Source organism: Salvelinus alpinus, chromosome 8, assembly GCF_045679555.1.
Source record: "Salvelinus alpinus chromosome 8, SLU_Salpinus.1, whole genome shotgun sequence".
In the NCBI taxonomy this organism is placed as follows: domain Eukaryota; kingdom Metazoa; phylum Chordata; class Actinopteri; order Salmoniformes; family Salmonidae; genus Salvelinus; species Salvelinus alpinus.
In genome coordinates this window covers 37,183,852-37,211,333 of record NC_092093.1, presented here as the reverse complement: position 1 = coordinate 37,211,333, position 27,482 = coordinate 37,183,852, and the positions used below count along the sequence as shown (strand labels likewise).

The 27,482-nt window shown below is 44.1% G+C and overlaps 2 protein-coding genes across 3 annotated transcripts in view; one reads left to right on the top strand and one right to left on the bottom strand.

Moving 5' to 3' along the window:
* The window catches only part of LOC139582240 (midasin-like), a 43,533-nt gene extending 28,191 nt beyond the window's left edge, over positions 1 to 15,342 (bottom strand). For both annotated transcript variants that reach the window (XM_071412219.1, XM_071412220.1), the window contains exons 1-32: positions 15,060 to 15,342; positions 14,468 to 14,694; positions 13,989 to 14,213; positions 13,725 to 13,832; positions 13,433 to 13,625; positions 13,027 to 13,236; positions 12,726 to 12,857; positions 12,491 to 12,594; positions 12,281 to 12,395; positions 11,888 to 12,081; positions 10,880 to 10,961; positions 10,287 to 10,382; positions 10,057 to 10,169; positions 7,680 to 7,828; positions 7,501 to 7,561; positions 7,156 to 7,370; positions 6,818 to 6,921; positions 6,549 to 6,693; positions 6,294 to 6,390; positions 6,073 to 6,186; positions 5,822 to 5,969; positions 5,605 to 5,712; positions 5,282 to 5,433; positions 4,406 to 4,584; positions 4,065 to 4,273; positions 2,348 to 2,494; positions 2,120 to 2,261; positions 1,811 to 1,945; positions 1,177 to 1,315; positions 839 to 977; positions 478 to 608; positions 153 to 291 (exon numbers count right to left, since the gene is read on the bottom strand). In XM_071412219.1, the coding sequence (XP_071268320.1) occupies positions 153 to 291; positions 478 to 608; positions 839 to 977; positions 1,177 to 1,315; positions 1,811 to 1,945; positions 2,120 to 2,261; positions 2,348 to 2,494; positions 4,065 to 4,273; positions 4,406 to 4,584; positions 5,282 to 5,433; positions 5,605 to 5,712; positions 5,822 to 5,969; positions 6,073 to 6,186; positions 6,294 to 6,390; positions 6,549 to 6,693; positions 6,818 to 6,921; positions 7,156 to 7,370; positions 7,501 to 7,561; positions 7,680 to 7,828; positions 10,057 to 10,169; positions 10,287 to 10,382; positions 10,880 to 10,961; positions 11,888 to 12,081; positions 12,281 to 12,395; positions 12,491 to 12,594; positions 12,726 to 12,857; positions 13,027 to 13,236; positions 13,433 to 13,625; positions 13,725 to 13,832; positions 13,989 to 14,213; positions 14,468 to 14,694; positions 15,060 to 15,155 (4,548 nt within the window). In that variant the 5' untranslated portion in view covers positions 15,156 to 15,342. The remainder of the gene's footprint in view (positions 1 to 152; positions 292 to 477; positions 609 to 838; positions 978 to 1,176; positions 1,316 to 1,810; positions 1,946 to 2,119; positions 2,262 to 2,347; positions 2,495 to 4,064; positions 4,274 to 4,405; positions 4,585 to 5,281; positions 5,434 to 5,604; positions 5,713 to 5,821; positions 5,970 to 6,072; positions 6,187 to 6,293; positions 6,391 to 6,548; positions 6,694 to 6,817; positions 6,922 to 7,155; positions 7,371 to 7,500; positions 7,562 to 7,679; positions 7,829 to 10,056; positions 10,170 to 10,286; positions 10,383 to 10,879; positions 10,962 to 11,887; positions 12,082 to 12,280; positions 12,396 to 12,490; positions 12,595 to 12,725; positions 12,858 to 13,026; positions 13,237 to 13,432; positions 13,626 to 13,724; positions 13,833 to 13,988; positions 14,214 to 14,467; positions 14,695 to 15,059) is intronic.
* Positions 15,343 to 15,348: 6 nt separating this feature from the next.
* LOC139582241 (CASP8-associated protein 2-like) lies at positions 15,349 to 26,298 on the top strand. Its single transcript, XM_071412221.1, has 10 exons — positions 15,349 to 15,853; positions 16,555 to 16,654; positions 17,894 to 17,971; positions 18,126 to 18,229; positions 18,365 to 18,439; positions 18,741 to 18,856; positions 19,075 to 21,539; positions 22,139 to 24,956; positions 25,066 to 25,165; positions 25,312 to 26,298. Exons 2-10 carry the CDS (start codon positions 16,600 to 16,602, stop codon positions 25,369 to 25,371), a joined length of 5,871 nt encoding a protein of 1,956 aa, XP_071268322.1. The 5' UTR covers positions 15,349 to 15,853; positions 16,555 to 16,599; the 3' UTR covers positions 25,372 to 26,298.
* The last annotated feature ends 1,184 nt before the right edge of the window (positions 26,299 to 27,482 follow it).

Sequence of the window (27,482 nt, the reverse complement as noted above, 5' to 3'; positions counted from 1 at the left end):
ACACACACACACACACACACACACACACACACACACACACACACACACACACACACAGAAATGTTAACAAGTTGGACTGATCATCAACCTAACAAACAAACGTGCTTGTGGTCCTTTAGGAGCAGAGTTGGAAAAGAATATAGACTGTTCACCTCCTTCTTCCCGAAGTCTCCCCCAGGGTTCATTGTGGCTACCAGGCGGAAGTTCTGCCCTGCTGTAATCACCTCCACGTCGTCGTCATCGCCACTTCCTTTCTCTGCCAGCACCAGAGACTTCTCCGTCTCTAGGACACTGAGCCAATCAGAGAGCAGGGTCAGAGCTTAGAGGTCAATGCTATCTAATGAAGTGCTATACGCTAATTCTTGTGAGGAAGCGGCTCTATTCCCATATCCACACTAGCATTCCATTTAGAATGAAGTCATGTATTGGGGAAGGATTCTATTAGTGCCGATATTGGAACATAGTCAGGGTGTGTACCTGTTGAGTCTCTCCAACACAGAGTCGTCAGCCAGGGAGATCTCGTCCATGAGGAACACCCCTCCCTCTCTCATGGCCAGGACAAGGGGCCCGTCGTGCCACTCAAATAACCTGCCGTCCTCAGCGTCCGCCTGTACCAACACACAACGACAGGAGGGGGTCAGTGGGACCGCATTATCTGTTGCATTATCATTTGTGACTGCATTATCTATACCAATACAGCATCACTTTATTTAATTGATTTTTTACCTCAATGAATAAGTTAAAAATGCCTTATGAAGAGTTTATGACGGCTTCATTCAGCCTTATACGTTCATAGTTCATTTAGATTGTGCCCAATATCAGTGTGGTGTCCATCTACCTGCTGTGTCCCAGTGTGTCTGACAGGACGCAGGCCGCCCAGGAAGTCAGACGTCTCCATGTGCAGGTGACAGTTGAGGGAGAAGAACTTCTGTCCGGCCAGCGCAGCAAAGAGCTGGCAGATGGTGGTCTTACCGCACCTGGGGAGGGGGGAGAACTTACGTTCAAACTGACCTGTCATTCTGGAGGCTAATACTTTAACGTAGTGGCTTCCGGATAAGTAGACACAGAGACTTGTCGTTCTGTAGGTACTACTGAGCCATTCACTTCACCATGCTTGCTTTGGAAATTATATTTCTAATTAAAAATGGACAATCAGGGACTCCGTATGAATCGTACCCAGTGTCCCCCACCAATAGAACGGACTCCCCGAAACGCAGGGCCCGTCCCACCAGCACGGCCAGTCTCCTCATCCCCCGCGTCCACACCACGTGACGGAACTCCTCAGGCACTCCCGCGATGCTGTCCACGGACGGACCTGCCAATCACAATAACCCAGATTAATTCTTCGGACACACTGACCAATAAAAGTGGCCTACTAAACTTGATTGAAATCATTCGGGTACGTTACGCAAAGGGAGGTGGTGTCATTCCAGTTGAGATGGACAACGCCACGTGACACACATTCCATCCACTTCACACTCAATATTCATGTTCACACACTATTGTCCCCAAATAATGGAGAACAGTGATATATACACCTCGTGTTCTCAACATCTGAAGTACATATTGAGTGCGTACAACCGCGGGTAATCTGTGGTTCCTCTTACATGCACTCACAGGACACCGCCTTTATATTGAACATTCTCCATACCACATTCTGCACTTTTGACATTATAGTTTTAGTTGAATGCTTTCCTGTGTCGTTGACACTCTCCTCCAATATGAATTGGCTGTGAACGAACAGGGTCATGCACTCAGTTGGGTTGTGGTTCAATTGTTGTCTGTGTGAACCAGGCTCTGCTCTACTCACTAAACTGTGTGGTGAGCTGCTCCTCTGAGAACAGGTTGTCAGGGTTCACCGTCCTCTTGAAGTGTTTCTCCAGGATAGACTGGATGGTAGCGGCCTCCTCTGGCTTCCTCACTCGCCCAGCCAGCAGCATGAACCCTGATAGAGAGAGAGCGAGAAAGAGACAGGGTTTGATTACATTATATGAAGTGGATGTGTCATCGACACAATCAAATTGAAAAAAATGTAAAAAAGAGCACAGACAAAGCAAGAGACAAAAAACGAAAATGTGCATTTTGCATAAGATAGGGGTGTGATTCGATTGGGCCTTGCCATCATCAGCTAAATGCTGCAGCCAATCGCGGGAGGCGTCTGTCTGCTCCTCCAGCCGATAGCGGTCGGCCCAGCGGAACAGATCTCTCAGGGTGATGAAGCCATGTTTCCCAGCAAACACTGTGGATCCCCTGCGAAGAGACTACACACACACACACAACAGCTTTACCTTAATGCCAAAAGCAATGAGTTAGCATGTGAAAGGGAGGTCAAATATGTGACACTCACCTGGAGATCCTGCATGACCTTGACCAGCTTGGAGCAGTAGGATGGAGGAAGACTACATCTCTGCTGGAGGATGGTCTCTAGCTCGTCACTGGGCAACTCGTCAAAGTGAAGCTCCACAAAACGATTCCTGAAGGCCCTGGACAGCACCTGACGGGGGGTAAGATTACATTGCAATCAATGAGACTCGGCCTGTCAAACTACGCTGCAGCGTTTGTGTTTGACACTCTTTTTTGTTGTAGATTTAGTCCAGTCTTACGTCATTCTGACTAAAATATCATGTCTTTCAATAATGATTTAGTCTAGTTATTCCATGTGCACAAACATACATAGCCTTGTCCTTGTCCAACTGCATAACATCCTATTCTCTTCCCAAAAGCAGAAATATGACTAACATATATAAGAATTATATATTCCGAATTCAGCTGAGATACTGCACATTGCATACAAAACAAACAGGGACACACAGAAGAGAGTGAGAGCAAGAGTGTCCCCTGTAATCGAGTCCGAGTCACCAATGGTCGGTCGAGTCACGAGTCCCTATCTCTGAAGTCCAAGTCCCAGTGCTCGAGAAAGTGATTTACCCAGTCAGATATAGTGAAGTGGCTAGAGGGATTTAGTCGATAAATTGCTTACTATCCCTTTACCTTTATTTTTGTGCCACTAAATGTTTTTATGTAGGCTACCGGTAATGTTACCAGGGCCACGTTCTTTGCAAAATATTCTCAAACGTTGCAGATAGAAATCCCATGAATAGAGCCAAAGTTGTTCCGTATTCAACATGTCAGAAAGCATATTTCTATCTGAACATTCCAAAACGTGGGGTCCTGCTGAACGCGTCTTGGGTTAGCCTACGGGCTAGAATTAGCCTAAGGGGTAGAATCAAGATGTTTTCTCTGAGGAAAAGAGGGAGATTTGGCAGCATAACCTGGCTATGAAATTCAGTGGGGAAAGTAGGAGGGTTGAGCGAGACTACAAATTCAAAGACCGCCTACTTTTATATACTCAAGGGAGAGAAAAACATAGCTACACTGTTGTTTTACTATTAAACTCAATGCTGCTATTGTTTTGAATTTTGTAAAGCAGCTTGTGTTTCTTAACCCGGCAAAGGGTAGTTAACTAGAAGGCTGGTGGTGACTGGTTAGCTACGGGGAAGCAAGACAGTCGCCTGGCGATGTGTATAATCGGAGGCGGAGCCTGTCTGCCCACACTCCTCGCTTGCTCCTCCGCAGCTCACCAGCTGATGTACAGTAGGCTGTGTGTACCAGGTGTGGCGTGTCCTTCTCACTGCTGAACAAAACTGCGCTGCGCATCAGGGCTGCTAATATTAATATTGTGCTTATCACTGAAAAGCTCTCAATCTCTCTAAAAACTATTGTCCAGTCTACTTAGTAGTCCGATTTTAGTTAGAGACAATTTTGACTCGTCTCATTTTAGCCAACTGAAATTAAAAATCTATTCTGTTTAGTTATAGTTTTTTCTGGGTCTATTTACTCAGTTATAGTCTTGTCAATTGCCACAAAAAAAAGTGTGTTTGACAAATATTCTTGTCACTATTTTTGTTGATGAAATTAAAACTGCTACACTATCCCGCTTTGACTCTCTTAAGGGAGAGATCACATCGTACTCAGTGAGAAAATCTGTGTGCTTGCTTGAAATAACCAAACTACACTATCCCAATTGAATCTTAATATCCCACTATGGCCTGAGTGACGCGTACCTTTCTGCCTCCGTAGAAACCAGGAGGATTCTGGGTAGCGAACAGCATGAATCGGGGGTGAGCTTTGACCACTTCCTGTGTCTCTGCGACAAACAGCTCCCTGTTGTCGTCCAGCAGTCTGTTCAGGGCCTCCAGGACGTCTGTAGGGGCCAAGTTCAATTCATCTAAAATGATCCAGTAGCCTTTTCTCATGGCGTCAATCAGAACGCCTATAGGGGAAGCATACACAGAGAGACACACACAGAGAGAGACACACACAAGACATTACACTGTGATCATGAACAGTGTTTACTACAGGCTGTGTGAGACACTGCAGGGCCACAGCATGGAACAGGCCGTACCCTCTTTGAAGACCAGCTTGCCCCTGCCGTCAGAGGAGTAGCAGCCCATGTACTCCTGGATGTCTGTGTGCTCGTGGTTGTTGATCCTCACACACTGGTTCCCCGTGGCGGCCGCTATCCACCTGATCAGGCTGGTCTTTCCCACCGATGTCTCTCCTTGGATCAGGACCGGGTGGCTCCTGAAGAACAAACAGAAATACATAAACACAACACTTCTACTAGCGTTTGGCACCGTCTGCTTGTAGTGGTGTTCCACTGTGCAATTCCTGGAAGAGGAGTTGATTGATTTTCCTTGGCCTCGAGAGTAGAGGCCATGGCTGTGTCCCAAATGGCGCCTATGGTTTTTGTCAGAAGTAGCGCACTACGTAGGGAACAGGGTGCCATTTGGGATGCAAGCCCACGTGTCCAGAGACGACTGAATTAATGAAGGGCAGAGAAACAATCAAGCACTTAGTGGGGACGATTGACCCGTGTGGTGCGGGCATGGAAACACGCAACAACGTGCGAAAAACCAGTCATGTCGTATCTATGGCAGCAGCGAGTGATGACGCAACTAATATTTCGCTAACACAACTCGTGTGACGCTCAGGTTGACAACACAATTCCCCTTTAAAGAAACAGAATCAACCCTGAATACAGCAGTCAGATAGTGGCTACTATGACTAGGCTCTTCCAGTGCCATCAGTTTTATAGGACTTAAAAAAAAAATATCCCCCATGTAATGTTAATGCGGAAATAACATGGCTGCCATAGAACGTTGACGTGTCATGTAAACGCATCACAACGCAGAAACTTCATTGGCCCAACTAAATAAATGGTTCTGGGCGCCACGGTTATTGACTAGGTTGATTGACGGCAGCAGGTCGGTTTTCCTACCCGGCGGACACCACCCTGGCCAGGTCACGCAGGTTGAGCTTGACGGAGGTGGTAAGAATGTAGCTGGGGTCCAGGGCTGGCTCCATCTCCCCCTGGGAAACCCAGTAGCCTTCCATCTGGATGCAGGGCCGCCCAGTGGGCTCCGGGATGGGCTGGGGGAAAACACACAGATCAGGAGACACGGCTCACTCATGAACTCATGATTAATTAAGCATTTGAAATGACCCCAGATTCTGCCTTTTAAAATGTTCAAAACACTCAGAAATCGTCATGCATAAATGTCTTCTGACCTAATTAGTCATTGTACGGGACTGCTGTTTTACCTGCTTCAGACACCTGATGTTTCCCCCCATGATGTGTTGACACACCAGTTTCTGGACCATGGGATGGGAGCTGCGGTCCAGCTGGGTGAGGAAACTCAGACAGAAGCCCTGGAGAAAGACACCAATGGAGAATCTGGTGACGTCTGAACCTCTGGTCCCATCTAAATCAATGATGTTACTAAGGATATCAACAGTGACAGAGCCTTTGGCCTCTTACCTCGTAGAGAGAGCGCTGGACGCTGTGGCAGGGGTTGGCTGCCACGTACTTCAGCGCCCTGCAGAGGGTACGCAGGCTGTAGTGGGGATGGTGTCCTGTCCCATCCACCAGCTTGGAGGTAGCCTCCTTACGCACCGCCAGGTAAAAGCTGCATCAACAAAATAATCCAATCAATATGACATTCGACGTGATTTTGTGGGAACTTCACGAGCCACGTGATGGCTACGACAGTCTGTGTTCTGACCCCTGACCTTATGATGCCGTTGATGACTTTTTTATTAGGGTTCAATCCTTTCAGGTAGTCAGACACCAGGATGAGCAGGTCTCCCTCATTCTCCAGCTCTTCCACATACAGCTCAGTGAACCTGGGAAAAGACAAAGGTTACAAAGTCAAACCACCATCAGTATGGGTTTGTCGGTAAGTTAAAGACATTTCAGCCCCACACCAGGCCTGGTTCTCGCATGTTCTCACCTGTTTCTGATGCCCAGGGGCAGGTTCCTCTTCCCCACGTCAGTCGCTGGGTTCATGCAGGCAAAGAGACGGAAGTCTGGATGGCGAACCAGGGGCTCTGTGCAAAAAAAGTTTTATTCTGTCAGCATCAAAGTGATTTCCAAGGTCATGATCAACTAATAACTTTGACCAAAATCATGAGAATAATAATATGTCATTTATTACATGTAATATAATAGTGTTATAACGTGCTATGGAGCGCAGTGGGAGCCTCACCAGTGTCTCCGCGGTCCAGCAGCACCAGAGAGCCAGCGGTGCCCTCCAGCAGGCCACTCAGACACTCCAGGGTCTCTGCTGCAGCCAGATTCATCTCATCCAGCAGGATCCACTCTCCTTTCTTCACCGCCTGGGCCAGAGTCCCCTGTGGAAAGATAGACACAGACACACACACACAGAGTTTAGCATCATAATAACAGGTTGGTGAGCAACAGGGATGTGTAGCGTGTGTGTGTATAAGAAAGGAGAGGCTTTAGGTAAACCATTACCTCCACAAAGGCAAAGACCAGTGTGGTCTCACAGGCTCTGATCTGCTGCTGGGTTTGAGCCAGCCTCACGGCCAGGGCTTCCCACTGGTCCTGCAGCAAGGCAGCTGGAGGAGACACACAAAACCACACACTGAGAATAGCCTGAGGCAACACTCACATCGCTGTCACAGTGAGAGTAAGGCTAAGCTATTCAAGATGACAGGGGTTTAAGGTACTTCTGTCGTTGTTCCCCAAATGGCTCCCTATTCTCTAAACAGTGCACTACTTTCGACCAGATCCCCAAGGGAATAGGGTGCCACTTAGGACACAGACAACACCTAAAAAGTGTGTGACAGTACCATTGTTCTTCTCCTGCAGCTCCGACTTGCCGAGGGCCGACTTGCAGACGTGGTCCATGAGCTTGAGCAGGTCCGGCCAGCGCTTGCCCCTGAAGCAGGTCTGCACGTGGCCCAGGAAGGTCAGGTTCTGCTTGCGGGAGTACGTCTGGGAGAACACGTCCTCGAAGGCCTCACGCAGGGGAAGCAGGATCAGCTTGTGGTCCACTGGTTTATACCTGCAGATCGGGGAAGAGAATATGCGCACTCAGTACCAACACGGGCATTTCCCCAGTCTGAATATGCTGGTATGGGTGAAAGGTCATATAAGAAGAGGACTAGCTAGGTCTTCTATTGTAATTCACTTACCCTCCTAGCAGGTCAGCTGTGTCGCTCTGCTGGTTCATATTCACCACCCGTAACCTGTGTCCTGGAGAGCGAGGAGAGAGGGAGCGAGGACAGGAGGCGAACAGAGGTGGTGGTTAGTGGCTTCCCATTGTTCCATGTTGTCTGTGAGAGGAGCTTCCTGGCAGTGTTGTGTGTCTCACCAGTGAGTCCAGCCAGGTACTGCACAGTGGACGTCTTGCCCGTGCCCGTCTCGCCAACCAGGAGGATGGGTTCCCCCTTGGTAACGCACACAGCTAGCTGTTCCAAAAGCACCGCAGAGGGTCGCGTGGCAGCAAATGTTTGCTTCTCGCTGTAGACATGGAGGCACACATATACATATATATATATATATATAGGTTAGGTTATGCTTTCAACATGCAAATGCATAAAACAAGGTCAAAAGACCAAATAACACATTAAATCAACAAATAGGCCTATTCTATCTTATTGCGTGAATTGCCGATTGTATTTCTATTTAGCACATGCCTTTCAAAAACAAATGTGCATTTGCTTTTTTCGAGTTTTAGAGCCGGGTACAATAGATCTGATAGGTTTGGAAAGGAAGAATCCACATGTTTTTAGTCATATGCGGAGGCTTGGAATATTTGCTGGTTTATCATAGTGTGTCGTTAAAGATGTCGGATCTTAATTTGACCCCTTTCGTCGCAGGAGGAAAATAATCCTTCAGCGGGAGGATTTGAATATCTGAAGAAATATTTAGAATTTGGTTACGACATGATTCCATGTGTTATTTCATAGCTTTGATGTCTTCACTATTATTCTACAATGTAGAAAATAGTACAAATAAAGAAAAACCCTTGAATGAGTAGGTGGGTCCAAACTTTTGACTGGTACTGTATGTCGAAGGCAAGCAACAGGCAGAATAAATTAACGGTTTCCTCAGTGCATGTGTGGTCCAGTGGTTACAGCCACTGACCCTGGCACACATATGCCAGAGTCGGCGTAGGTTTGAAACCCGGCCCACTGCCCTTTGACTCATGGTTGAATGTCTATTTTTTACGCATTCATTCCGCGTGGTTACAGGGTTAAAAGAGAAACAACTCAAAAAGGTTAACAGTTTAGGCATTCATTCCGAGTGGTTAAGGTTGGAACTATGGTTTGGGGAACGCTTAAAACAAAATACATTTAAAAAAACGACACGCCTATGTTCCATCAGTATTCTTAGTGCCTGCTGTAGCATTGTGGTCTAAGCAGCGCACTCCAACTGCGAGCCTCATGAGTTTGCGCCCAGCGCTGGGCGATATAGTGCCGCATACATTAGGCATACATGTAAATAGCATTAATTTAAGAAGTAAAACGAATATTCTAATAATTTACACAAAGAAAAATGCTTCAGCTCAACAAAATCGTCTTTCGGTAGGCTCAAATGCATAAACATCTTGACAGCGTTACGAAACATTAATACAGGCTTTCACACAATACAGGCTTTCAATCCCACGCCTAAGACCAAAACTATATTGACAAATGATACACAGACTATGAAACGTGGACGAGCATCCACATTGGAGGAAATGTTATCGTTCTACAGTACCACTATATCTGTCAATCAAAAAATCTGCTCATCAACTAGCTTATCATCGTTTTTTTTTTTTTTTTTACACCTTTCAATATGTGACAATGGATAGGCTAACACAGGGCTCTCCAACCATGTTCCTGGAGAGCTACCGTCCTGTTGGTTTTCGCTCCAACTGAATGAAGTTAGTTACAACTGGGGTTGGATTGAAAACCAACAGGAGGGTAGCTCTACAGGAATGGGGATGGAGAGCCCCGGGCTGACGGGTAGCCTACAGAATGTAACCTATTGGAATATAATCAAATAACAAGGGATCTATTGCAACCATTGCCTGTTAAAACATCAACACGTGCTAGATTTCCTACTGTGACAATTTACCCGACACTTCGTGAATGGAAACTAATGTTGGTGTAGCCTATTGTTATTATTTTATTTGTTTCCTATTTATGTTATCCAAAAGTGTCTGGCGTGGTAATTTCTTAGCAGGATAAAATATAAGGGGGTAAAATATCCCTGGACTGTCCATATTTCAAAGGTGTAAATAAATCAAGTAAATCAGGGGAATTTAGTTATTTGTGCCAGAAGGGTGTGGGCCGGAATCGAACCCACACTGACACCTTTTCCGGGACTCAATAGGCTCATTTGAATTCCCTGATGCAGCAGGAAAATTCCCGGCAACAAAAGCGTGATCAAGTTAAGATCCGACATCTGTAGGGATCAATTAAAAGTTTATTCCATCAACCAGCGGGGAGTCTACTTGGCTGTTCCCCAGGTTGGGTAAGTGTTTGGCCTGGCACAGTGACTATATTGTGTAAAACAGAGAGATTACGTGCACATACTGGCAGGGCTGGCAGCCTGACCCAGTCCGTTCCATAAGCCCCAGCTGCCAGCCAAATAACTGACTACTAACCCTTATGTGGCCGGCTACTTCACTGGCTTAAACAAATTGCGATGCATCAGATGCCACCAAATGTTATTTTAGGTCACACAGTTTGCTGACTTACTTGCAGATGCGGACCACTTCATTCTGCTTCCGTTCCAGGGTCACTCTGCCCACCGAGGCCTCCAACTCCGTCCCAGAGATGCCAGGCTTGTACATCTGGCAGAAATGTGCGGCCTGAGGGGCACACGACCATCACGTCGACAGTCAACAGCAAACAGTCACAATGTCTGAGTCCCAAATGGCCCACCTTGTCGGGCAGTGGCCCGTCATTTCCAGTGGTGCTGCACTTACCTTCTCTTTGGAGATGTTGAGCTTGCTCCCGATGACCTCAGCCATGCGTAGCCTACTCTCTGGTCGGGATAGCATGGCCGTGAAGCAGTCTAGGGCCTAAAAGGGGGGAAAGCCACAAAACAGTACATTAAAGAAGAGCGGGGGGGGAGGGGGGGGCAGTCAAACTGTTAAATGTTTCTGAGACTGTTACAGCCACATTGATTTTTCCATTCAAAGATACATTGTGCTATGCCAATGAATCTATCCATAGTCTATCCTAAACTAGCCTTGTTCAACCATCCTGAGCAGCAGTACATTCTGGTTCACGAGGCTAACCCGAAACAGCTATGAAAAAGTGTTAAAGACATCGAGTGCTAGCGCAGCTGCAGGATTTTCTTTCCGAACCAAGATTGGGTTATAATCTAATCTAATAATAGTCTCTATAACTCCTCAGTTCCACACAGAGTTCTAGGTTACAGAGTGCCTGATGATCAGTGGTGAATAATGATCTCTGATTTAAGCCGGTTCAAGCCAGAAAGCTTCATTTGCAAAGTAAATATGGCAGGTGGGCGATAACATTGCAATGCCAGCCTAGGCTGTGACTCGAGGCTTACCTCCAGAAAGACATGTTGAGCGGTGGCAGACGAGGTGCTGTCAAAGTTACTGCTGATCCTATCACACCATTTCAGTAGGTCTCTGTAAAATATTGTGCAGAGGTTACATAAATATGACAATGATAGACAGAGGAGTTGGCTTAAGGACACTCGGAGCAGGCTAGATACAGATCTCGGAGGAGGCTAGATACAGATCTCGGAGGAGGCTAAATACAGATCTAGGAGGAGGCTAGATACAGATCTCGGAGCAGGCTAGATACAGATCTAGGAGCAGGCTAGATACAGATCTAGGAGCAGGCTAGATACTGATCTAGGAGCAAGCTAAGTTTTGCAAATGAAAAAATACATTCAGTATGTAAGTTTATTGCATTGATCCATGCAGCTAAACCATATACCACATTGAAGAGGGCCACAGAGGCCGTATGGAAAAGCGTGCTGCGAACAACGAGGGATCTCCTACAAATGAGGGGGTCAGGCTTGAACTAGTTATCTAATGATAAGGGCTGTCCTGGTGTGACGTCTAGCATTAGTGAAACAAGCTCTATAGAAAGACGGGGCCAATCAATGGGCCATGGAGCGCAGGCAGCAGCACCCAGTGGAAAGCGAATTAAAGTCCTGAGGGCTGGCTGGTCATCTCATCTCCCAATAGGCCGCAACAGAGCCAAATGTAAACCACACAACCTTCCTCTGCTCTGGGACACGTGTGGTGTGTTTTGGTGTGTCCGATGGATGGGGCTTGCTGGGTTTGAGCTAGCCGTTTAAGCAGGCAGAAATACAGCCAGTATGACACGTTTTGCATTATATGAAGGGAATAAGCTCAGATAAACATTAAAACATGAAATGACCCTGGGTATCGATAGAACATCACTCAGAGACGCAACAAAACTATTTTAAAAAAAACATTCAAAATGGGTAAATCTTTCCTTTAACCGTTTTTTCCAAGCTTCAACATGTACCAGTTCTCAAAATCTCAAGATTTAAAAATGTTAGCATGTTACTGGGCATTACCTCAGGGACAGTCCCCTCCCCTCAAGGGACGTGGTCTTGCCTTCCAGCCTGTGATGGGACACCTCTGGGGGCTGCAGGCTGTCTGTGTGGCCCAGTGCCACCGGGTCAGGATGACTCTCCCCAGTCAGCTGGCAGTAAATATCCAGGAGGCGCTCCACAACAACCGTCAGGTTAGGGTACCTGCTCACCAGAACCTGCACAGACAAAGAATAACATTACTGGTAGCTTCAGGGACTTCTTTAGTTTAGTAAGGTTAAACGGAATCAGTGTACTGAGCATTATGGGTACCATAGTACATCATGCTACAGAAACTACGCTTGATACAATGGTCAAAATATAAAACGACAGGAAATCCACGTGGACTCCGTTTGATCAAGTCCTCAGTCGTCTCACCTTCTTCAGTTCCTCTCGTGCCATATTTCCCATCTGCAGTTTAGTCCAGTACTTGTCCAAGAGAGCTGCGTGGGTGTTCTGTGGTCTGTACCAACCTCCGGCACTGTGGAACATCCTACAAACAAACACAAACATCAGTTAGTTTCTGTGTTTAAAAAGAGGATGACATTTATAGAGTCACACATGGGCCAAATATAATCATATTCTTACCTTCTCGTAGCAAAGAATTGGAAGCCTGGGGCCACTTCGACGCAGTCCTCCCGTCCTGGGATCATCAGCTTCTTATTCTCCATCAAGGGAAGGAGTACAGATATCTGCAAGGCATACAAACTCATAGGATGACATACTAGAAAATACCTTGTAGTCTTGAACCCACTCCTATGGTAATAACTGGACAGGCCACTTCATGTAATTCCATGTGTGATTCAGGTGTGCAAATACCCACCACATCTAGAGGAGCATGGTCAATGTCCTCCAACAGGATCCAGTGTCCTTTAGAGACAGCCTGGGTCAGGGTGCCTGGCTGCCACACAAACTTCCCTGGGATATCAGTACAGCGATACATCCCGAGCAACATCTGCAAAAATACAGCAAACAGATTAGACAATTCCTATTTGCTACCGTTGAAAAAACGTCAGAAAACTCTCAGAGGTTGAGGTCATACTAGTGTCATTGGACTCTCCCTCTATATGGACTGATACCTAAAATGATTTCATAGGTTGCCTATATTAAATCACTGCTCTTACCTTGCTGTCAGTTTGATCCCCAAGTTGGACTTTGAGAATCTCTGGTGTTTTGGTGTGTCCGGTCACGGCAGCCAAGAACTCCACCAGTGCAGTTTTACCACATCCAATGGGCCCTTCCAGAAGAACAGCCTTCTGGGATGCCACTGCCATGGCCAGTCTCCTCAGGTTGCGACAGGTCGAATCCACTAGCACCAGATCCTTTAGGTTACCCTAGATTTTAAATATATTTACACGAATCAAATCAACACTACCGATGTTGTTTGAACCATATATCAAATCCACTTTTTCAAATAACAAAACTATAAAGAATTTGATGGAGACTCCCTATTAAGTTTGCTTTTTAGTCTAGGACTAGATTTAATCTGTGTCCAGGAAATCGCCCCTTAATTTCAACAGGAAGTCTTACCTGTTCTGTCTGTTTGGGGGCGATCCTAGGTAGCACCACCCCACAGACAGCCACCACAGTCTGGGACAGGTCTTCTGACACCACCTGACCCCGGGTGAATTTGTTCCCCTTCTCCTGGTGCCACATCACAGTGCCCTGATTAGCCAGGACCAGGGCCTTCTCTACCTCAAACTGCTGAGTTTCCTCCAGTGACCTAGATGTTTATGAACCGATACAAGCAAAGGTTATAAGCTGAAAATGTAATTCATGCACTTGCAACAGATTGTAATAATAGAAACAGAAATTAACCTACTTTATCTTCATGTGCTGAATCTCGTCACTCGACAGCACCTTTCTCAAAAATATGGTTTTCTGATTGTCAGTCATGTGGGACACCAGGGCCAGACACTGGGCAGTGTAACTACATGGGAAAGAATCCAGACGACCGCAAGTTGACTTCACATGAACAAACAGACGGTCGCAAAAGCATCAATCAAAACATTCAGCCCGTTTCCGTAGTGCGAGGCAGCTTGAGAGAATAGACACCGTGAAAACGGTAGACAAGGTAGATACGCACCCTCGAACCATGATGTCGCTGGTGAGCAGTTGAGAAACACACGCACTCCAGTCCCAGAGGACTCGGAACTTGGCACAGTCGCTCTGGAGGAAGCGGAGGGTAGCACCCATTAGGTCCCGCAGCTTCATCCTCCTGGGGCCATACTGGACAGACGAGGACTCTTCACTGGTGAAGAAGAGCCTCTGGAACACCGGAGGGGCATCGTTGAAGTACCTCGCAGCAAACCTAAGAAAGAAAAGAGTGTAACAGCTTGGAAGTAGTGGTTGAAGTGGGCCGGTAGTACTGTGAATTTTCTACTGCTTGAGTACAAGCCCCTCATAAAAAATACCAGCACTAAAATACAAACTCTGGTACAGTAAAAAATAAAGTGAGTATTGGCAGCTTTTTCATGCCACTTCAAGCACTTAGACGAGAATAGAAAAGATAACTAGTGTTTAGGAAGTGTTCGTCACGTCGGAGATCACAGAGGGTTCACTTACGCCTGTGCATCGGGACTGACGCCGAGGAGTTTGCTGAGCGCCACACACAGGCGCTCGTGGAGATCATGGTTGATTCTGCCGTCTGCTTTGATCCTCTGCGCATTCCTCTCCAGCAGGTCCAGGATCAGCGGCCGGAGGTGGCGGGCGAGCAGCAGTGTATAGTCCTTCTCCAACAGCAGCTGAGACAAACATACCAGAATGCTCTGTCTGTCCTGCTGGCTCCATATCTACAGACAGACAGAAAGACATATCAGGTGAAAGTCAAGATTGACATTGAATTCATTAGGACTTTCCAGGCAACTGTAGATAAGCATTGGCTAAGTCTATACCCTCCAATCTCAAGGGACATCCATCAATGTAATGTAAATAGCGTCCTGATAAAAGACAATTGTAATTGGGTCACATTTGCATTCATTAAGATGGTGTGTAGGCGTAGTGCAATTTCTTGGATGGTTAATAAGACATCTAATCTATGCATATATAAGATGGTGGAATATGCACAGATAGGATGCATCACCTATCAATAAGTCATATAAAAGAGACATATTACAGACACTATGGTTTTAATAAGTCTAGGAGAAATATATCTTACCTGTTTAGTTAAATACTTGCTGAGTTCGTTGTGACTTTTGTCAATATGTCTGGATATGGTGCCAAGTGATGACAGGCTCAATTCTAAATTTTCCATCGTACCATTTGTCGTTTAGAACAGAGAGATCCACAGCGAAATGTACGATAATGGATAAAAACTGTAATAGATTGTTATATTAGTCGTTGACCAAATCGTGAGGTACATACATCACTTGTCTGTCTAGGTTGAATCACAACACAGCAAGCACGTTCCCGTTACTGTTAAAATCCAGTCCACATGTGAGTAAATCAGAAACACTTCCGGTTCGGGCGATTGTCCAAATGATGTCGCTTAGATGACGCCATTGGAAGCGACAGGCATACCTACTTGAGATAGATGCTTTTGCTTTGGATAAATCTAAACAAATTTCATAAAAGACACCCAAGAGCACAAATAGAACAAGGACATAGTTATAAATATACTTACTGGGAGGTTCCAATTAAAGATTATTCACAATTTAATAACAACGTTTTCGAGGTCAGAAACTGTGGTGTCCTATGATTAGAAAGTGTTTTATTGACTTTGGCTTTGATTGAGTCTGGCCTAAACAATAGGCTGCTTTAATTTAATAATTTTATTTTGAACGCTTGAAAGTCCCGGAAGAGGCGCTGCATGTGTCTTGCAGAGACCGCGGGAAAATGTCGTTATTTCCTGCTCCCTGAAGAAGGTTGTTGGGTCGTCGCGACAGTGATTGTAAACAGATGATAAAGCATAATAACATCCTAAACAACATTCTTAGAATCGATTTTCACATGGTGAGTAGATATTTTGTGTAAATTCACATTCCAAGGTTTTTTCATAATTTAATGTTCCTCCGTGTCTTGAGTTTGTAGATGGGTTTGTGTGGGTCCCATAGCTAGCTAACGTTAGCTGGCTTGTGTCAGTCCGCTAGCTAAAGTAATATAACGGTAACTATATTGTGGCTGTGTTATTCCATCGTATCCTTGCCCTTGGTGCATGTAACGTTACAAGGAGCCGACATAGCTGATTTTAAGTTTGCTCAATGAACTACAAACATAATTGTTTTGTTGTTAACTAAATGACTGGCTAACTAACAAGCTTAATAGCTACTCAATCTAGGGATTGGTACTAGTTAGTAGCTACCACCAACCCAGCAGAAGCCCTTGTGCCTTCCATTCCAGCCAGAGTAACATGTTTTGTAACGTTATGCTTCTTAGATCCTAGGTAGCTTGCTAGTTGACATTAGGCAGCTTACTGTTAATAACTAGCTACAGTAGTTGACATTAGAAAGCTTACTGATAATTATAAGAGCTAGCTAGTTGTGTGGTCATGCTACAAGCTAACTTACTACTTTTAAAATCCAGGCATTAGTCTCTAGAAGGTCAAAATGTTTTGCTGATCACTTTTCCCATCGAACTGACAAATTTCAAGATATCTGGACTCTTTTGCAAGTAATGCATGGCTTGCCACACAAATGATGCATCGTTTCTTCCAGCTACTTCCAGGTACATCTCTGAGCCATTGATTGAGCATCAGGAGAATGGAGGGGGATTTGATGGATGAAGTGTATGGTGACCTCAGCCAAGACCACCATAGTGAGTACAATGCTATAACCTATTTCACTGTCCATAGATGGTGGATTTTTATTTATTTTTTATTTCACCTTTATTTAACCAGGTAGGCCAGTTGAGAACCAGTTCTCATTTACAACTGAGACCTGGCCAAGATAAAGCAAAGCAGTGCGACCAAAATCAACAACACAAAGTTACACATGGGATAAACAAACGTACAGTCAATGAAACAATATAAAAATCTATATACAGTGTGTGCAAATGTAGTAAGATTAGGGAGGTAAGGCAATAAATAGGCCATAGTGGTGAAATAATTACAATTTAGCATTAACACTGGAGTGATAGATGTGCATATTATGATGTGCAAGTAGAGATACTGGGGTGCAAAAGAGCAAAAATAAATAACAATATGGGGATGAGGTAGTTGGGTGGGTTATTTACAGATGGGCTGCTGAAAGACATGGTCCACTTCCCTGAAGTACACTGAACAAAATATAAATGCAACAATTGCAAAGATTTTACTGAGTTACAGTTCATATAAGGAAATCAGTTAATTTACATAAATTTATGAGGCCCTAATCTGTGGATTTCTTATGACTGTGAATACAAATGTGCAGTTGGTCACAGATACTTTAATAAATCCCCCTAAGGTCGAACATCGAATTAGCATAATAATAAAAACAATCCCCATAAAAATCTGTTTAAGCTAGAGATATTTTTTTTGCATTGGATGCGTCTCAATCCGCCGTATCTGCCTATGCCGCACTTCCACATCTGCGGTGAAAGGTGACGGAGCTAGAGCAGTGTTTGTCAGCCCGTGAGCTATCCCTAAAATCGGTCTTCTCACAAAATTGTCTGTACCTGAGAGATGTAAACAAAAGTGTACACAAAAATTGAGAGAAGCTTTTTGTGCATATGGAACATTTCAGGGATCTTTTATCTCAGCTCATGAAACATTAGACCAACACTTCACATGTTGCGTTTTTATATTTTTGTTCAGTATAGTTACTGCCATGAGTTGATCTGAAATTCTTATTGTATAACTGTTCTGTCACAAAGCACTCCTATGGAAAAGTATGAATTCTCCTATTCTCTCTTGTATGGCTCGGGAAGGGTCATGTCTTATGTGGATCCCTTATTACATAAGCATATTATCTGTACTGTATCCAATAATGCAAGGCATTTCTACAGCAATGTTATTCCATGTGATGAAATTACAGAAGTGCAATATGTGGGTAACTTTGCCTTACTTTTACCCCACAGACACCACAGCAGCTTTCAATGAAGATTCTGTGGATATTTATTTTGGTTTAGAAAGTCCAAAGATGAATTCAAATTCAGGTAAACGCCACTCAAACATACACAGTGGTTCTTTACGAGGTGGTCTGAGTCAGATAGGTGTTTTTTTAGAAGTAGAAAAGATACCCGCGTTGCTGTGTTCTCTCAGAATATGAGAACTGATAACATACTTTGTATTTGTGCGATCTTATTACAGAAAGGAACTACACGCTCCTCTCACCACAGAATCTGAAATATATGGACTTATATGAAGAAATCATAACAGAGGAACAGCAGGATAGAGAGTCTTCCTACAATGAGGTTTGTACCATAATGCTTATCCAATTCATGTATGCAATTTTTTTTTTTTTTACCACCCCCCGTTTGTCTTAAATGGAATGCTGGTACACAGCTCCTGTTCCCATTAGAAATGAATAACCATCTATCTCATTACAGTTGAGGACAAGATTCAATGCAGCACAAAGCCAAGTTGATGAGTTAATGAGAAGGTTGCAGCAGACTGAAACACAGGTTTGTAATAGAAAGTCTTAAGTGTCACTCATGTATTTGTAGTACCCCTTGAAATATGAGGAAAATACCCAGTACTTGAAATGACTGGATACATTGACTTGAATTAGATTGTACAAATAAAAATGTTCCATGACAATCATGAATGTGATTCTGTTGTGATGAAAGGGCTAAATTGACAAAATTATTACATAGATTATCTCATTTACATTTTTAGTCGCTTAGCAGACGCTCTTATCCAGAACTAATTACATTACAGTTAGTGTTACCACTTACGTGCTTGACGTGCATTTTCACTTTGAAGAATACAACGCTGAACACCGAGAACAGCCGTCTGAAGAAGAACATCTGTGCGCTCATCAAAACAGCTAAAATGGAGGTTGTGCGGAAGGACGAGGAGATAAATAGGTTGAGCCAAAGGTAAGTGTCTTGAACCTTCGTACTTCATATACACCTGCGAAGTGGTAACTCGTAGTTGGCAGGGTACTTACAGTTATTTTAGGGATGTACGTCTCCAATGGGGACAGGCAAGAACGAAAAATACACTTTTTCTATGTGCCCGTTAGGTAAATGTATACTTTCTATGACCTCTCTCTGTAAATCTCGGGCATGTGAGTAATTTATGTTTAAACTTTTAGTTTCAGGCCAAGGAGGGGTCCTGTAGTTCACCATCAATCTCAGATGAACTGCCTGAGAAATCAAATTCCAACCAGACAGAATCCTACGGAGCAGTCACAACCTAGCCAACCACAAGTTCCAACCAGACTGAATCCTACGGGGCCGTCTCAACTTAGCCAACCACTAATTCCAACTAGACAGAATCTTACAGGGCAGCCTCCACCAAGCCAACCACCGGGTCCTAGAAAGGATTGTGTTGTAAAGGATCTTAGCCAGCTCCTCTGTAAAGACAGAGATGTGGTCCACCCCCTTCTCCCTCCAACCCCCTCTGATGCAACAGTTTTCCGACCACCTCTTCTTGATGCAACAGTTCTCAGACCACCTCTTCCTGTCACTTCAAAGACAGCTAGAGGAGATTCAGAAGCTCTCGTGAAACGCACTGTTAGTAGTTCCAGCCAGGACTCTGTGATTAGACACCCTACACGTGAACTTGGCCCGTCAGACGAGCCGAAACAAACCAAGCACAGAGAAGGCGGAGGTGAAAATCCCAGGCTGCCCGACTCAAAAGAGCAGCGGAAATGTAACTCCAAGTCAAGCAAATACCCTCGTCTCTCAGATGTTGAAGTATGCAGGAGATCAGAGCGGGCTAAAAATCCAACCTCAGACATTTTGCATTGCAGTGCTTCCTCTAACGGCACTTCTGAAGGATTGTCTAAAGATTGTGCAGCCTATCAATCAAAAGGTTCTAGTCGGCATTATAAGGAGCTCAGGCGTGATAAGGATGATGATAATAGGCATAGTAGAAGTACTAAAGACATTTCCTCTAACAGAAAGCACGCCTATTTGAATCAAGCCAGTGTCACTGAACGATCCAGTGAATCTTTTAATCGCAAGGGAGGGACAAGTCCTCCAAGGGACCATCGAAGGAAAGAGGAGAGAAGAAGAGAGGATGAGATCAGAAAAGAAAAGAATAGATCAAAAAAATCAGGAGAAAGAAAAAGCACTTGTACAGAGAGAAGAAGAACAAAGGAAAGTGACCGATGCAGTACGGACGTAAGTAAGGACAAGACAATGGACAACAGTAAAGTCGGGGGGCAAAAGACAGATGAGAAGTCTGAATTGCTTCCATCTGAGGCTAAAGTGGCTGAGAAAAGCTCTGTAGAGGAAAACGGTCCAAACAGAAAGTTAAGTTTCATGGAAACTCTGAATCTTACCCTGTCACCAGTTAAAAAACCAAGACAGCCTGCTGAAACCAAGGAACAGGAGGGCACACCACCTGAGGAAGTTCCTGACGACCAGTCAGCGGAAGACAGCGGACAGCCTGATCTAGACGAATTAATAATCTTAGACGAAATCAACAGTAGTGTGGTACAGTCCTCTTCAGAAATCCCAATGCCTTCAGAACCTGAAAGTATTAACCTTAGACATACAGACAAAGAACCTTGTCAGGATGCTAGCAAAGGTCTGGCTGAGGCCACAGTGGCCAAAAAGCAACCTAAGTGCCAGTTAGAAGTGGAAGACACTATTGTCCAAGATGTCTCAGAAGGTAGGCCTGAGCTGCCGGAGGCCACAGTGGATCAGAGGACTGAACCCACCACACCAGAACCTCTCAGGAAGATTTGTGTTTCAGCTCGAGACTGTGACATTGTTTTGAGAACTCCACTGAAAAGCAGACCTGAACAATGTGCCTCTGCAAATAACATTTGTGAGTCTGAGGATTTTACTGCTGCTGCTGTCACTGCTACTACTGTTACTGGGAATTGTGGAAACAATTCAAATAATGGCACTGGCCTATCTTCTAACGGATTTACCCCTGACCATTCAATGGAAAATGAAACTCCCAGTGCTTTGGTCTGTAAAAGTCAAGCTGTTGAAACTGTGACACAAGTTCCACCTGCTGCTGCTGTCTGTGTGGGAAATCCTGCTGTTGAAGGTGTTCCAGGAAAAGAACAATCGGAATCTCTGCAATTGCCACTGCCTGCCTCTGTTATTTCAAATTCTAGTCTAGATGTGACGGCGGAGGTGCAAGATATTTCCAAGCATGGTGTTTCCAGTACGATTAGCATGGAGGTAATTCCAGAGATCTGCATTACATCTGAGATCGTTAATGATGTCACAGAGATACCTCTGGAGTGTGTGAAAGAGAAAGCTGTTGTGGAACAAAGTTCACCGTTGAGCAGTATTGCCGTGTCTAAGGTGAGCAGCACAACAGGAGAGGTTGCACCATCAGCACAGCACAACAGTGGTTTGTCACAAACACCAAAGAAGTCCCTCAATTCTGAGCCAGAGAATGAGGATGTGAATGTCGAGACCTCTAGCTCCATTCCATTGGCCCATGATGAGGACTCGATGAGGCTTACACTGAGCAGCCTTAAAGGTATTCCAGATGCCATCAGCCCACTCACAAGCCCAGTCCGTCCAATGAGGAAAAGCCATCAGCCGCCATGTCACAGCAAACCTGCTTACGTCAAGAGTCTTCGCAAAGGTAAGCATCGCTTAAATGACACTTTTGCCACTTCAACCTCGTATACATTACAGCACCATACCAGAGTCTACATGTACATCTAAGGCGCGTTTGTATGATCTGTTGTTAAAAAAGATGGGAAAGGTCCTAAAAAATGCTTCTCTGTGACATAACAGGGTAGGATTATTAGTTAAAACATTTCTTTAAAAACGTTAATTTTTCAAAGTCGGCAACGAGTTTCTAGCCAGAGGGGAGAGTATTTTCTTGCTCCCCACATCACAGCGAATCTCAGGTTTAAAATGTTGCAATTTTTGATGATGTAATCGGGTAGAACTTTCAAACTTTGCTTTCACATGTAGACAATGGTATTGTCCTGGAGATAATAAAATGAGGTTGAAAAGTGGTGGAGTTGCTCTTTAAGATATGTCACTATGGGTATGGTTAAGATTTTATACATTTTCTGAAAATGTTTCATTATTGTCAAAGTTTAGAAGATGCAGCAATAGCCTATGTTTGTAATCATCTGCCTAATTCCATGACACTGAATTTACTTTGTCAACATAGGCCTACAGGTTATGCCTTTTACTTTGCTAATGAAACCAAAATATTGTATTTGACAGAGTTGACCAGTGCTGCTGGGGATCCCAATTCAAAGAAGTTGGATGTGAATATGGAGAACAAGAATCCTGGCCTCTCCATTGCAAGTGCTACACAACAAAATGTGGATCGGGCTTCTGTCCGTTCTTCCAGCCCTGAGGATGAATTGGAAGAGGGAGAAATTCTTAGTGAAGGGGAAGAACCTCCAATCACGCCAAGTTCTCCAGCCAAAACGGTTAGGCCCACAAGCACTGTTAAAAGTCAACAAATTCCCAAGTCATCCCCTAGACTTTCCAAGAAGTCGCCTGAAGAGCAAGGGAATTCTAAACTCCTAAGTAAAACCTTGAGTTCACCAGTTGGAAGCCCCATGTCGAAAGCTCGCTATAAAACTGTTCAACCTCCGTTACCCAAAGCTGCCTTGTGTACCGTGGAGGAGGTTATGGCCATGTTTGTAAAGATCCGCTATGCGTGCAGGAAAAAGTACATGAAGCTTCGTTCAACCTTCTCTAAGGAACGCTTCTGCGGTGTTATGGACATGTCCCTTGACTCTTTTACAGACTTTGTTGATAGTGTTAGCTTCACTAAACTATGCAGCCAAGAAGATGACCTCAAAGTGAAACTGAAGAATAACATACTGTCTGTTTTGAGTAAGTTATCAAATAATGGCATTGTCAACCGCATCTTTGACCAGGAACCACTTAATATGAAGTCGAAGCTGTGGGAATTTGTGAATGTGCAGTTAGACTTCTTATTCAAGGAAATTCAGACTGCTCTGAGAAGTGTTTGCAAATCCTCAAATGGAAACCAGTCTGCAGGAGCTGAAAAAAGGGACTTGAGTCTCTCCAAGCAGCCAGTAAAGTCCCCCAAGCAGCCAGTGAAGTCCCCCAAGCAGCCAGTGAAGTCCCCCAAGCAGCCAGTGAAGTCCCCCAAGCAGCCAGTGAAGTCCCCCAAGCAGCCAGTGAAGTCATCGGTGTCCACAGCCTCTAAACTTAAAAGACCGCAGGGAGCGGTACAAAAAACTAATTGTGTGTCCAGAACATCTGCAAGTAAAAGACCGCGAGAGGAATTAACAGAGTGTGTTGAACCCAACATAAAAAGAACCAGGGCTCAGACTCTCCCCCCTTGCAAAACCGGTCTTGGAAGAGGCAAAAATATTAAAATGTCATTTGAAGAAGATAAGGAATCAGAGCCTCAAACCTCAGATCATCCTCTTATGCAACGTCCAATGCAACCTCCTTTGCAACACGGGTTAGAGATCTTACCATCAAACAGCTCTTCATCTGTTGAGAAAACAGCAGCCTATGTTCGCCGGCTGTCTCAAAATGGCTCACTCCATGACAAGTCTGACTTCGAAATCCTCACAGAACAGCAAGCCTCCAACCTAACATTCAACCTGGTGACAGACTCCCAGATGGGAGAGATCTTCAAGTGTCTCTTACAAGGGTCTGATCTGCTAGAAACTAGTGTCTCAGCTGGCGACAATCAGGGCTGGCCTCTTGGTACTCCTCGCAAAGGAGAGCGCTTCCGAGGCGTTACCACCCCAAGCAAAGTTGGTACCACAACCAAAGTTGGTACTCCCTCTAAAGTCATTGCCACATGGTCTTCTATTTCACCTTGCAAGTTTTCCTCTCCAAATTCAAAAGTCCAAATTCCACTAAATCCAGCTCTGTTGGATGAGAGTTGCATGTTAGAGGTGCCCTCCAGCCTACCAGAAGACAAAAGGACATCACAGTCCAGTGTGTTCTCGCAGAGATCTTATTCCATTTTGGCAGAAGATCTGGCTGTCTCCCTCACAATTCCTTCGCCTCTCAAGTCTGACAATCACCTCAGCTTCTTGCACCCAGCCAACGTGGAGCCCACGTCTGCTCCAGATAGTGTCATCAGTGCACACTTCAGTGAGGATGCTCTTATGGATGAGGAAGATGCTACAGAGCAGGATATTCACCTTGCCCTGGACACAGACAACTCCAGCGGTGCGTCAAGCGGTGGTGGCAGGACTAGGGAGGCTCCTGTTAACCCCCTGTTTCACTTCAAGCCTCACTTGCCCATGCAGGCAGTAGTGATGGAGAAGTCAAATGATCATTTCATTGTGAGGATACGGCATGCAAACACCAGCCCAGACATCAACTCCAACAACCCAGGCATCAACTTCTCCAACCTAGGCAACAACTCCACCAGCCTAGTGGTCAACCCCACATGCCTAGGAGTTAAATCAAGCCAAGGAGTCAACTCTTCAAGCCCAGGAAGTGTAAAATCTACCTACCCAGGAAATAACTCCACCAACCCAGACACAAACTCAAGCTACCCATGTGTCAACTCCACAAGCCCACAAGTCAACTGCACCAACCCAGGCATCTACCCCACAAGTGCAGACATCAATCCAAGGGCTCTCTCAAGCCCTCAAACACCACCAGGAGAAGAACAACATGGCAAAGACAAAGCTCATCCCACAGGAAAAACTCCTTCTAAAACCCATTTTTCAGAGGCCAGTCCTCCTTTCTACCTTTCCACAAGCACCGAAACAGCATCTGCGCTATCTTCACCATGCCTCACCATCATAGAAGACACACCGGAGAGAGACCACAGCAAGGGTAAGACCGGGAAAAAGAGGACAAAGCACCATGTTGAAATGAAAGCAAAGCGGCCTAAAAAGGAGGTGATCCCTGAGAAGATCAAGCATAAAAATAAGTCCTCAAAAAGTGCCAAAGGAAAGGAGACTAGAAGCTCCAGGAGAGAGAGAAGTAAAGTCACTACTCCGCCCCAATCTACCCCATCACCCAACAGCCTGTCTGCCAAGAATATCATCATAAAAAAGGGTGCAGTGGTGGTGACTTGGACAAGGTGAGTTGGTTTTAACATTCATGCCTTTTTGTTATGTACCATCTGCATGTTAGCTGTTGGAGAGTCTTCATGTCATGATTGTCGCTAAAACCATAATTGTCTTTTAAAGGGATGAAGACCGAGATATTCTCCTCTCGCTGAAGATGAAAGGTGCCTCTCCGGGTACTTTCTCTGCCCTATCGGAGAAGATGAACAAGACACCCGCTCAGGTATGTCTTTACCCATTTACTGTGTTTGGAGTTTCTTTTTCATAGTAATGGAATTCTATGTTTTTTGATATGAGACTAGTAGTTATTGCTGAGCATTAATGTTGGTTCTGTATATTTGTTGAGTTTTTTTTATTTTTATCTTTTAGATTGCAGAGAGATTTTCTCAGCTGATGAAGCTTTTTAAGAAGAAGAAGATGGCAAGTTGACTTTCCAGAATCGTAGAATTTTTCTTTATTCAATGACGATTTCATGTACTATGCTTTTTTTTAAACTCAGATGTTGCAAGGTCAATGCTCAAATTTCCCAGTTGACGAATGAGCAGAAGCAGATCATCTGAATTTGATCCCTGTAATTGATGGCCTTGGAACAGATGAAGGCCAAATCAACTAGATCTCAAACTGAAATGTTTTTTTTGTGGGGTGGTCAGCATGGATCAGAATATCCTTGAGGTAACATCCACACAGGCTTCAATGTATCATCTCCCCACAGCCTAAATTAATAAGCTGTTTTGGTACATCTGCTGATTTAGCGGATTTGTAAGGTATTTTTTATTTTTGTTGCGTTAAATCTAATCTACCATATTGATCCTGGGCAATATCCCATATCAATTTCACAACTCTTAATATGCCCCAGCAAGTTTATACCGTATGAGTTAAACACTGCAGCAATCATACGTGTAATTGACACATTTTAGCAGTAAATGGGGAATTGTCTCTAATACTTTTATGGAGCATTGCCGCATGTAATAATGTTACTTTTTATACAACGTCTGGGGGAGGTTGTTTGGAAATAAAGATTGGAACTACAATTCAGGTCACATTTATATCTTATTTCATGCTGTAAGGTCACATGGCAGAAAGTACATTTTACTGTACAGTATGTCAACAGTATTCTATTTTGGATATATATTGTACTGACTTCAAGATGGTCAGTTAAATTAATAAATAAGGCGTACATGTTCCATTTTTATGTACGATTCAAGGTGGTATGTTTATAGAAATTAAGGATTTTAAAGGGAACATTTCTCGACAGATTTTTGGTTGGTTGGTTTTGGATGAGTGACTACCTGGTTAACAAATGTACACTGTATATTGTACATATTTTGGTTTTGTAAATAAAGTGTATTTATTTAACATGGTTTTGATTATTAATGGTAATTGAACTCAATGACTACTTACCACCCGAATGAGTACAGCATATTTTAGGCACATTCTCAACTGCTGCTTAGGTTTTATAGCAACGGGCAGCATATCTTCTGGCCAAAAGTATAAACGGTTAATGGTCATAGTTCAGCACTTATTTTTGCTGTAACAGCTGTCATGGGATATTGTTCATTAATAATTAATCCTTCTGGAGGGCAATGTTTCAAGGTAATACATGCTCTAATATAAATATCCAGAAACTGGGCCACGAAGTATGGGAATTGAGGTCAGTGCCTAAGGATGTACTTGCCTTAGCTCACTGAAACAAAGTTGAATGAAGTTGGTTATAGCAGAGTGATTGTAAGGACACCTCTTTCATGAGAAATCAGTGTCATGGAATGGGATCATGGGGTTAGACTCACATTTGGATGTATTAAAGGGATATTTCACAAAAATATGTTTTGAATTACTTACCCTGTAAACAGTCTACGGAGAAGGTATGACAGCAATCCAGGCTTTGGTATTGTTTAACTGGCCACTAATGTAGGTAACATTGACTTGCATTGGATTTGTACCACAAATGCTAAAAGGTTAGCCTTTGAAACAGCCAGGTAAACAAAACCAAAGCATAGATTGCTGTCACACCTTGTCCATAGACTGCTTATAGGGTAAGGAAACCAATATGCCATGTTATAATTTGGGTGGACTATCCCTTTAATGGTGGCTATTGCAACCACACAGAACCACGCAATGTAAAAGTAAGGGTTCAATACATTCCATAATTAATTTTTCTTTCTAACAATTAAAATGATTAAGTGAACTCATTTTTAGGAATCTAAATGGGCTACTAAATATCAATGGAAACAATGTGAATATGTTGTTCTAATTGTGTCATCTGTTATAGTTTTCATTTATTTAATTAACAGAACTTTTGGGGAGGTCTGTTGGTTTGTTGCCAGACTAGTCCAGTGCCTTAAATAGCCCATCATGCAGTGAACTATGAGATGAGGCATGACTCATTGATCATTCTGTCTGGCCTAATAGATTGTTCATTTTGACTTGGTCATTTGAAAACATTTAGTTAGCAGATTTAGATCATATATAAACATAAAACCAACATACAGTAAAGATAAAAGCTATTTGGAAAGTAAAAATAGCATGCATTTGACATGCAT